Below are 12,242 nucleotides of genomic sequence, written 5' to 3'. Positions count from 1 at the left end.
CAACATGCCATCCAGCAGTTTCTCCTCAGGCACAGAATCTCCTGGCAGCCTCATTGTCAAATCTCCTATAACTGTTGCCCTGTCTGACTGCATCCATTCCCTCTGAACGTTAAGAGTTGGTCGCAGTGCAAGACAACTGACTACTGATGCTCACTCCTGAAAGAACGATCCCCTCAAAGGTATCTATTTGTCTATCTGAAGCTTGTAACTTGAGTGCGAAACACATCAGTAAAAGTCTCATCTGTGATGCTCTCAACCTCCTGAATGGTTTAGTATACCCAACTACAGCTTCAGTTCCTTGACCCGGTCTTCCATTGCTGACAAAATCATCTAGTTTACTGCTGCTTGCTTATTCCATACACCCTTAATTCTTCAATGGAAATGTTCATTGTTCTCTTGGGACCCCCTGGTTCAAGTGAAGCCTTAAATCCAAGATCCAGTGGTTTTAAACTGGACAAAGCTACGTATAGGCACAGTAGCATGGTGGTTAGTGTAATGCTATTACAGTGCCAGTGACCTGGGTTCACTTCCACCACTGTCTGCAAGGAGTTTGCACGTTCTCCACGTGGGTTTCCTCTGGGTGCTCCAGTTTCTCCCATGTTCCAAAGACGTACAAATTAGTAGGTTAATTGGTCACATGGGTATGGTTGGACAGAAGGGCCTGTTACCCTGCTGTAGCTCAAAATAAAACAAAAGTAAAACTATGCAAGTGTAATCTGTGTAATGAAAGGTCTTGGAGAGGCTGCAGATGCTGCTTGGATAACTGTCCTAAACCATAAGATATAAGAAATGATCATTTGAAGAGAGGCACTTGGACTGAATGTGCCTGTTCACTGTGGTGATCCCCCTGGATGAAGAGTACTAAAGTCAACCATTCCAAATTATCGTTAGTGGCCTCATCTTAAACAGTCTTGTTCAGCGCCACACTCACCATCTGTGCCATTATCGTGTCCAGGCCTTTGAAGAACTTTAGCTGCCTGGAGTTAGCATGAAGTGAAAGAAGTGAAAAGTCTTGATTTAATCCAGTTTATTGTATTCTTCATTTTCAGACTTTATAAAGAATCGTCTGTACTGGGTGGATGCTGGACTGCATGAAGTATTTTACTCAGAACTGAATGGGTATCATCAAAGAAGTGTTCTTCATTCCAAGAAGTACCTGACAAATCCATTTGGGCTGGCAGTGTTTGAGGTAAAAACATAGTTTATGCTGCCAGGTTAATTCACTTGTGCCTAATGGTCAGCTCTGAGTTGTGCGAATTATTTAGTATCAGGTCACTCCTGATTAGAGTTTCACACTAATATTTTAGCAGCAGTTTCTTGGTTTTGTCGGTGACCATCAACACCTGGAGCTAGTTTAGTTTCCTTTGCTGTGCCAGAAGGCATTGGGTTGAATTTTTTTGTGTGAATTTGAATCTTTTTTGTTTTTACCAATGCAGCACTTAGCCATGGAGCATTACAGCACAGAAACAGATCCTATGGCCCATCTAGTTCACGCCGAATTGGTATTTTGTCTAGTCCCATTGACCTGGACATGGACCATATCCCTCCACGCACAGTAAGGTATTCCAGTAAGATGGTGGCGCGTTCAGATGCAGTGGGCTCTCTGGGGCTAATCAGAAGTGGATTTGTCTTTTTGAAACACTTTTTTTACGATAGCAAGACAATGCTGGACATTAAGAACTTCAGGTACTGCAGGGCTACCCCATCAGTGAGCTGCTTGTTGGCAGAGGAGTTGAAAGAGCTGGACTGTGTTACTGCCTGCTACAGAAAAGCATCAGAGCTGGTGTGTGAAGGCATTGTACAGTCTAACAGCGAATGGTGTTTTGGAAATTTCTCTGGTGATCGCAAGACCCTGTTGGACATTGGTAATGTAAAGTCCTGCCTCTGTTGCCCTTGTTTATCTGCGAAACAGGTGGTGGGGGAGCTGCGTGGCCTCAGTTGTAACAAGGACTAGGCCTCAAGCCATGGGCTTGCCTGTTGCAATAGTCCAGGAGAGGAGACACCAGAGGCGGTGTAGCGTGGTAGCCATGTTGGATTGGAGGTTGTCCTCTCCAGTGTTCACTTGGTGGAAGACAAGCTGGATTGCGTGCATGCATATGTTTATCTGCGGGCACTTGAGAACTGCTTGGTCTTGCCCATAACTCCTATGTCCTATCAATTTACAGGATGTCACTGGATGACTTGGGCTATGTATGCTGTTTTGTTTGGCTGTATTCATGTATGATTGATGATTAAGCTTGAACTTGGTACCCCTCCCATCCATGTACTTTCTCAGACTTCTGCAATGTTGCAATCATCCATCACTTGTGCTGGTAGCCTGTTCCACACTGTCACCACACTCTGAATGAAGAAGTTTCCTTCAGGTTAGCTTTTATCCTTAATGTATGACTTTTAGTTCTAATCCCATCCAACCTCAGTGGAAAAATCCTGCTTGCATTAACCTCTATCTATACCCCACATAATTCTCCCCTCATTCTTCTACGCTCTAAGGAATAAAATCCTAACCTATTCAATGTTTTCCTATAACTCAGGCCCTTAAGTTCTGACAAATTTTCCTCTGTTCTCTTTCAATGAGGTAGGAGACCAGAACTGCAGACAATGTTCCAAATTTGGCTTCACCAATGTCTTCTACAAATTCAAAATAGCATCCCAACTCCTGTACTCAGTACTTGCATTTGTGAACATCAATGTGCTAAAAGTTCTCATTACGACCCTATCATCCATTACACCACTTTTGACCTGATTCTGATTCTGAGTTATGGATCTGTATTCCCAGATCCCAGTCTCTTGCCAACCAACTCCTCAGTGCCTTATTGTTCACTGTGCTTTGTCACACCATGGGTTTGTCTTCCCAAAGTGCAACACCTCATTAAATTCCATCAGCCTTTTTCAATCCATTTTTTTCTGGCTGGTCGGGATCCACTGCAAGCTTTGATAGCCTTTCTTGCTGTCCACTATGCCCTCAATTTTGATGTCATCCACAAATTTATTGATCCAGTTTACGATATTATCATCCATATCATTAATATAGATGACAAACAACAACACACCCTGCACTGATTCCTGAAGCACACTACTAATCACTGGCCTCCAGTCAGAGAGGCAACCATCTACTACCACTCTCTGGCTTCTCCTACAAAGCGACTGTATCTTCTTGACCAGCCTACCATGCGGGACTTTGACAAAGGCCCTGTTAAAGTCCATGTTTAGTGCCGTTCCTTTATCACCCTTGGTAGGTTTCTTGAAGAACTATAAGATTGGATAGAAATGATCTACCAAGCACAAAGGCATATTGACTATCCCTAATCAGGCCTCATCTATCCAGGTATTTGTATATCCTGCCCCTTAGAATACCTTCCAATAATTTACCCACGAGTTGCATTAGACTCCCTGACATACAATGTCCTGGTTTATTCTTAGAACCTTTCTTGAACATTGTAATAACATAGGTTATCCGCCATTCTTGTCAATGGGTACGTGGCCAAGTGGTTAAGGTGTTTGTCTAGTGATCTAAAGGTTGCTAGATCGAGCTCAGCTGTGGCAGCGTGTTTGTGTCCTTGAGCAAGGCACTTAACCACACATTGCTCTAAGTGTCTGTGTGAGGAGTGGCGCCCCACACGGACTTCCAATCTGCGCCTTGTAAGGCATGAAAATGCCCGACACAGGCCTCCCATGGTCTGAGTCAACGTTCCCTCCCCTCCCTCCCCCTTGTCAATCAGCCTCCAAAATGATCATCCCACTCCAGTTCCAGCTCGCTAATATGGTTTCTAAGGAACCGTAGCTGTTTGCACTTCTTGCAAGTGTAGTTGTCAGGGATACTAAAATTCTTCCTGTCTTCCCATATCCCACAAGAGGAGCACTTCACTGCCTTGCCTGGCATTCCTACGGCTCTAAATGTGTAATAATAAGAATGAAGGAATCTTATCTTAGTGCCCATCTTTTCTCGCTGAAGGCTCTTGAGCCAAAGCCTTAAGCTTCTCACTATCCCACTCACATAATAATAATGGCTCTGTCTGTCTAAGTAGACAATGGATGCGCCTGGTTTAGGACTCAATTGGGTGTGGAACGGCGTCGGCTGTGGCTGAATGAGCTGATTCTTGAGCGGCAGTCCTTGGTACAGCTGCTGCACACGAAGGCTGATGGCTGATGGCTGCGGCTGGGTGGTCACTGCCACAGCTTTCCTTCTCTCTCTTCTGTCCGACCACAGTCGGGTTTGTTTTTCCTCTGCATTGGTAATGCCTGTACGTACAGCCTGTCGCCAGGTGCAGCGATTTGCAGCTGTCTCTTCCCAAGTGTCCACCCTGATATCAGCAGACTTCAGGTCACGTTTACAAACGTCCCTGTAATGCAGCAGTGGGCGCCCTATGGGCCGGGATCCTGCGGCGAGTTCTCCGTATAGGATGTCCTTGGGGATGCAGCCATCCTGCATGCGGCGGACATGGCCAAGCCAGCGCAGTCGTCGCAGTGTGAGAAGGACATACATGCTTAGCATGCTGGCCTGGTCCAGGACGTCCTTGTTTGGCACACGGTCTTTCCAGGAAATGCCCAGGATCCAACGCAAGCACTGTAGATGGAAGCTGTTGAGGTGGTGCTCTTGGTGCGCGTAGGTTGTCCATCCAACTCTCGCTGCCGTAGAGAAGAGTACTCAGTACGCAGGCTCTGTACACTGCAATCTTGGTGGCTGTGCTGAGCTTGTTGTTTTCCCACACTCTCTTTGACAGCTTGGCCATAACAGCGGCAGCTTCCCCTATTCGCCTGTTGAGCTCTGGATCGAGAGACAGATGGGTGGAGACTAGGTAGGTGAATTCATCTACTGCTTGCAGGGCGTGGTTGCTGATGCTGGGGGCTTCGCTGGTGTCCTGGCCCGTGATCTCTGTCTTCAGACTGATGGTGAGGCCAAACTCTTGGCAAACATGTGCCAGGGAACTGACTAGCCTCTGGAGACCAGACTGTGTGTGTGACGTCAGGGCGGCATCATCAGCGAAGAATATCTCCCGGATCAGGACCTGACGCACTTTGGTCTTTGCTCTGAGGTGTGCAAGGTTGAAGAGCTTGCCGTCAGACCTAGTGTGTAGGTACACTCCGTCATCAGATGTCCTGAAAGCGTACAACAGTACAGGGGAGAAGAAGATCCCGAAGAGCATCGGGGCAAGGACGCAACCGTGCTTCACTCTGCTTTGGATGGGGAAGGGCCCTGAGGATGATCCATCGAATTGTACTGTCCCCTGCATGCCGTCATGGAAAGAGGCGATGAGATTCAGCAGCTTTGAAGGGCATCTGATCTTCTACAGGAGTGCGAAGAGGCCTCTTCTGCTAACCAGGTTGAAAGCCTTGGTCAGATCGATAAAGGCAACATACAAAGGCTGTCTCTGTTCCTGTAGCTGCCTGAGTGAGAAGATCATGTTGATGGTGGATCTCTCTGCTCTGAAGCCACAGTGGGACTCAGGGTAGACGCTTCTGCCAATGTCTGCAGTTACTTCAGAACCACTCGGGCAAATGCCTTGCCAACGGTGTTGAGCAGGAATATGCCTCTGTAACTGTTATAGTCGTTGTGGTCTCCCTTATCCTTGAACAATGTGATGATGTTTGCGTCTCGCATGTCTTGGGGAACTGATTCCTCCTCCCAGCACTGGCAGAGCAGCTCGTGAAGGTGGCTTAGGAGCACTGGTTTCCCGCACTGGATCACTTCTGCAGGGATGCCATCTTTGCCTAGGGCCCTGCAGTGAGCAAGTGACACATAATGGTCACTCCCATAATGGCCGCTCCACCTGTGCCCAACTTCGTTTTATTGGCCCTTGCCAAGTGCCTAATTACAAAACAATTTCAAGCCTGTCGAATGTACCGACTGGCCCCATTCACTTTTAAAATCTTCCACTCGTTTGTCCCAAGCAAAGATTTGCCCAATCTCAGGCTCGCTGAATCTCCCGATCTAGCTTGTGACTTTGCTGAAATTGCAGATTCTGCAGTGTTGAGCCAGGATTGCAGACATTTGACCCAGGCAGTCAGCGTTGAGTGCCAACTGCTCACTTCCCCACGTTTTTGTGTAGGAGAGAGCATCTGTATATAGGGAATGTTGCAGATAGCTTCTGACCCTCTGTGCACTGATCCCTCCTCCTGCTTGCCTGCTCCGGAATGGAGTGGTGGTGATAGAATAGCAAGTCTGCTGAAGGAGGGATCTGTGTTGCAGAGTCCAGTCAGTAACCATCCAAGGGCGAGGAGAGCAATGGGTTAACTGGAGAGAACTCGAAGTCGGACACTTAAGGGCTGGGCTGGTGCATCCGTGAGGCTGGATCAGTGGACCTGTTCTTCCCCTGGGAAAAGAAACATTAAGCACAACCACTTTCCTCCCACACGGGCCACAGGACCATTGGTGGTAGATAACCACCTTCCCACATACTCTCCATTTCTTGCTGGACAGTGATGGCTGACAGCTCAGGAAGGGCAGCAGCTGGTTTGCACAGGCACCACCATTAATAGCTGGGATAAGATTTAAAATGCTTGTTTATTCTGAAATTACCACTATTAAACAGCTCATGGATAAAGTCTTTCCATTAAAGTGTAAAAACCAAGTATTTAAAAAAAAAATCAGATTCCTTTGGTTATCATCATTAGCCTGTGTTTATCTCTTAACTGATAAAAGCAAGAGCTTGACAGCCAGTTAGCCCCCAGACATATTCTTTGAAATTTGCAAATTACTCCCACTAACCCCTTTAACTTAAACATCACAAGGCAGCTTTTTGAAGGAACTTGTTGCACAAGACAGGCCTTTCAGCCCATGATGTTGTACTGACTTTTTAACCTACTCCAAGATCAATTTAACTCTGCTCTCCCCTCCATTTACCTATCATTCATGTGCCTATCTAAGAATTTTTCAAATGCTCCTAATGTATCTGCTTATACTATCTCTCCTGGCAGAGCATTTCATGCATCACCACTCTCTGTGTTTAAAATATTCTTACCTCTGACATCCCTTGTATGCTGTCCTCCAATCACCTTAAAATTATGGCCTCGTGTATTATGCATTTCCAAGTCTTTGGCTATCCACTCAATCTATGCTTATTATCTTGTACAGCTCTATCAAATTGCCTTTCATCCTCTTTATGTCCAAAGAGAAAAGTCGTAGCTCTGCATCTCTCCTCATAAGACATATTCTCTAACTTGCAGGTTCAGTAGGTGGTGAGGAAGGTTAGCATTCATTTCGGGAGATGAGACTGAAAAAGCAAGGATATAATGCTGAGGCTTTATAAGGCACTTGTGAGGTCTCACTTGGTGTATTGTGACATGAGGAAATCTACAGATGTTGGAAATTCAAGCAACATACATAAAAAAAATGCTGGTGAATGCAGCAGGCCAGGCAGCATCTATAGGAAGAGGTACAGTCGACGTTTCGGGCGAGACCCTTCGTCAGGATGTGCTGGTGTATTGTGCGCAGTTTTGTGCCCCTTATCTAAGAAAGGATGTGCTGTCATTGCAGAGGATTTAGAGGAGGTAAATGAGAATAATTCTGGGAATGAAAGGGTTATCGTATGAAGAGTGTTTGATGACTCTGGACCTGTACTAGCTGGAATTTAGAAGAATGAAGGGCAATCTCATTGAAATCTAGTGAATGTTGAAAGGCTTAGATAGAGTGGATGTGGAGAGAGTGTTTCCTATAGTGAGGGCGTCTAGGACCTGAGGACATAGCCGCAGAATAGAGGGACGTCCATTTAGAACACAGATGAGGAGGAATTTCTTTAGCTAGAGGGAGGTGAATCTGGAATTCGTTGCTGCAGATGACTGTGGAGGCCAGGTCATTGGGTGTGTTTAAGGTGGAGGTTGATAGGTTCTTGACTAGTCAGAGCATGAAAGTTTACGGGGAGAAGGTGGGAGATTGGGGCTGAGAGGGAAATCAGCCATGATGAAACGGTAAAGCAGACTGAGTTTGATTTAACCACTGACTTAATTCTGCATCTGTGTCTTACGGTCTTATCCTCTGAGTGTGTGTGTGTGTGTGTGTATATGTATATATATATTAAAAAAAAGTTCTTCCAGTGCCCCCTTTAAACCTCTTAAGCCTGGTTTATACTTCCGCATCAACGCGTCGCCGCAAAGCCGTTGCGGATCCCTATGCGAGAGCTTGCGTTGCTGCGATAGGCACCTCTCCCAAAATGTAACCGCGTGTCACGGCAACGCAGAACGCAACAACTGTGAATGGTCTGCTTGGTAGCATCGCATGTCATCCTACGCTGCAATAGCTTCCCATTTGGGTGAGTGAAGGGCAGGGAAGGAACTCTGGGTACAATGCTTTCCATAAAGCTTTACAGACCTCTGAAATTATGGAGGACACATTTCACATGAAAAAAGACGCTCGCATCTTGTTTACCCGGAGACTACCATGACCATGAAGCCTTGCGTGGGCAGGTGAGTGCGCATGCGTGAAGTGCGCGAATTGCCGAGCGACGCAGACGCACCAATGCACAAATATAATTGCTCACAATGCGCATAGGCTACTTTTGCGTAGGTTACAGTGTCCATAACGCAGAAGTATAAACCAGGCTTTACTCTTTACTGTAAGCCTGTGCCCTCTGGTTAAGATGTCTCACATTTTGAAAATAAATAAAAACATTTGATGGATGGATGGATTTGTTTTAGCAATACAACCTTGTAAGGTTCTTGGAATTCCTTAGAACGTGCACTTGCTTAAAATTCAGGGATATAGATGTAACTGATACAGATAGTTGTATTTCTTCAGCCTGACAATGTAGTTTGACTTTTTTGTCATTTTTAGAAGCAGAAGATTTAGCTTGGACCAGGATCAAATGGGGCACCAAAATTTTCAATGGGGTTTAATTTTTATGAATTATATATGTGGTCGATGAGTAGGGCTAAAAATTACAATTGATGTTCCTAATTTATTTTAAATACTGTAAATGAATGAATTACTTCTAACATGACAAGAGTTTCTTTTTCAGAACCGTATCTACTGGTCTGATGAGGAAAGCAGGGCTCTTTACAGTGCTGAGAAGTTTATGGGAGCTAATGTGACAATGCTGGCGCAAAATCTCACACAGCCGCGGGACTTAGTCATCTTTCACAAACTGATGCAGCCGACTGGTATGAAATCACCACTTACTGCTTCAGTTTTTCTCCTGCTGTGGCACACGAAGTAAAATGGTCTGCTTTTGTAAAATATAATATGTGTGTGTGTGTGTGTGTGTGTGTGTGTATGTGTGTGTGTGTGTGTGTGTGTGTGTACGTACGTGTGTGTGTGTGTGTGTGTGTGTGGGGGTTGGTGCGTGGCCAAGTGGTTAAGGCGTTCGTCTAGTGATTTGAAGGTGGCTAGTTTGAGCCTTGGCTGAGGCAGTGTGTGTGTCCTTGAGCAAGGCACTTAACCACACATTGCTCTGCGACAACACCAGTGCCAAGCAGTATGGGTCCTAATGCCCTTCCCTTGGACAACATCGGTGTCGTGGAGAGGGGAGACTTGTAGCATGGGCTTCCATACAACCTTGCCCAGGCCTGCACCCTGGAAACCTTCCAAGGCACAGATCCATAATCTCATGAGACTAATGGATGCCTAAAAGAAAAAGAAGTGTGTGTGTGCGCACGCGCGCTCACATATATATCCTCGTGGCTGCTGCACCACAATATGAATGTGTTATTTCCTGGTTTTGGGGTTTTCCTTGCTGTTTTTTCTCTGAGATGCAAGTACGTTTACTGCCCAGTGCCAACTTCTCTCACCTTTATGGCAAATATTGAATCCCAGAGCCGATTAACTTAAAATACTGGAACGGAAAAAGCTGAGGTTTTAATGAATGATCTTGAGTGTGACCTAACCTTTCAGATATATCCTAGCCTAAATCGTATCATGCGTTAATTTACTCTTTCAGATATATACTAGCCTAAATCGTATCCAGATTTTTTTCTACTACGCAGACCCATCTGTAAATTTTTTCTTTAAATGTATTTGAACATGGCATCATAGTTTACTACAACACTTTTCTGTTCCCACTTAGGATGCAATTTTAGTCAGAATGAAATAACCTGACAACTGATCTAAAAGTAAGATGCAAGATGCAAACTGTTGTGAAACAAAATCCAGAATCTTTACAGAAACTTAACTGGGTCTTTGATGAGTTGTGTGATTAATTTCCAAAGTTGACATTGCCCACTTTATTTGCACTTACCAATCTAGACCAGGGTTGTATGTTTGCTCATGAGTATTAAGGCAGGCATATTGGATCTCTTTCTCCAATGATCTGATAAGATAGTGATAATTTCTATCAGACAACTCTATAAGCTGTCAACTTTAATTTTTTTTTTTTGTTCACAGATAATTTGTATGTGACACTTAATCACCATGTACTGTACAGTCTTAATGTAGTTTTGAGTTGACAAAGTAGGCTCAAAGGTGTGAGGTCAGTACTGGTAAAAGGTGCAAAAAGTAAACACACTTCTCCATTGCTCAGAGCTACAGAATTTCTACCTCTTGGCAAATTTTCATATCAAAGTATACTTTATTGGATATTCTCAAAATAGTTTTATGTATTTGTTATTTCTCAACTTGGCAACAAATATCTTTATTGCTCATGGTAGCAAATTCAAAAGCAAAAATAAGATGAGGAGCCTGGAAAATAACTGATGTTTATTTTCTCCTCAAACTCTTCACATGACATGGAGTATGTCCTGACCTTTGCAATTATTGTCCAGATATTGGTGTATCTTTTGTTGGTTATTGATTACAATATGATGTCCAGAACACCACATCTGGAGTTACCAGTCTAAAGTCCTGCTGGAGGATATAGTCCTTTCAATAGCTTCCAACTCCATTTCTCTAATTTTCTTAAGGTATCTCACGATTGATTTTCCTTGAATGTTTTGGTTGTGTTCTATTCCAAACAACAGGAAATATATAACTATCATAATTTGCCAGTGTGACTTGAAATCCTGTTCCCTTAACCACTGCTGATAGTACAGTAATTGTCCCTAGGTCATTATCCTAGAGGCTTGGGAATTTTTGGATTCTCTCTGGGACTTGCATAACATTTCTGGCAGCAGAGAGGTGAGGAACTTTTCCAGCCCATTTCAAAATGCTCCCTTCACTTTATACTTATGACTGTGAGGCTAGGCACAATGCCAATGCCATAAGTTTAATAACAACAGCACTATCATTAGCTGAATCAGAGGAGGTGACAAATCATTTGTATAGGAGGGAAGTGGTGCCACAACAACAATCTGTCACTCAATGTCAGCAAGACCAAGGAGCTGATTACTGACTTCAAGAGGAAATCAGAGGTCAATGAGACAGGATCAGAGGTGGAGAGGGCCAGCAACTTTTAATTCTTCGGTGCTATTATTTCAGAGGACCTGTCCTGGGCCAAGCACTGAAGAGCCATTACAAAGAAAGCACGGCAGTGCCTCTACTTCCTTGGAAGTTTACGAAGATTCGTCAAGTCATCTAAAACTTTGACAAACTTCTATAGATCTGTGGTGGAGAGTATTTGGCTGCATCACTTGGAATGGAAACCCCAATGTCCTTGAATGAAACATACTACAAAAAGTAGTGGATATGGCCCAATCCATCACTGGTAAATCCCTCACCCCCACTGGGCGCATCTACATGGAGCACTGTTGCAGGAAAGAGACACCTGTCATCAGGGACCCCCACCATCCAAGCCATGCTCTCTTCTCACTGCTGTCATCAGGAAGGTACAGGAACCTCAGGGCTCACACCACCATGTTGAGCAGTTACTACCCCTCAACCATCAGGCTCTTGAACCAGAGGGGATAACTTCACTCAACTTCACTCGCCCCATCACTGAACTGTTCCCACAACCTATGGACTCACTTTCAAGGTCTCTTCATCTCATGTTCTGAATACTAATCGATCTTTTTCCTTTTGTATTTGCACAGTTGTCTTTTGCACACTAGTTGGTTGCAGTCTTTCATTTATTGTGTTTCTGGGATTTATTGTGTATGCCAGCAACGCAATCTCAGATTTGTATATGGTGATACATATGTACCTTGATAATAAATTTACTTTGAACTTTGAAAAAAATGATAGTTATTGTTTTTATTTATTAAATAATTGATTAGTAGAATGCACAACTCATTGTTCTGTAGAGCACAATAATATAGAGCAAAATAAATTCCTATTGTCAGGTGCTCTGAAAAGCTTTCTATACCTTTAAAAAGCCCACCACAAAAGCAGAAAATGCCAGGAACACTGAACTGGTCAAGCAGTCCCTGGTGTGAGTATCTGT

The 12,242-nt window shown here is 44.3% G+C and overlaps 1 protein-coding gene across 1 annotated transcript in view; it reads left to right on the top strand.

Moving 5' to 3' along the window:
- Nucleotides 1-12,242, top strand: part of LOC140188270 (low-density lipoprotein receptor-like) — a 134,317-nt gene that overhangs the window by 88,975 nt on the left and 33,100 nt on the right. The window contains exons 8-9 of the mRNA XM_072244363.1: nucleotides 1,050-1,189; nucleotides 8,952-9,093. Coding sequence (XP_072100464.1) covers nucleotides 1,050-1,189; nucleotides 8,952-9,093 — 282 coding nt within the window. The remainder of the gene's footprint in view (nucleotides 1-1,049; nucleotides 1,190-8,951; nucleotides 9,094-12,242) is intronic.

This window comes from Mobula birostris, chromosome 26 (assembly GCF_030028105.1).
Source record: "Mobula birostris isolate sMobBir1 chromosome 26, sMobBir1.hap1, whole genome shotgun sequence".
In the NCBI taxonomy this organism is placed as follows: Eukaryota; Metazoa; Chordata; class Chondrichthyes; order Myliobatiformes; family Myliobatidae; genus Mobula; species Mobula birostris.
Note: the sequence above shows the minus strand (reverse complement) of the source record. Positions and strands in the feature narration are given on the sequence as shown.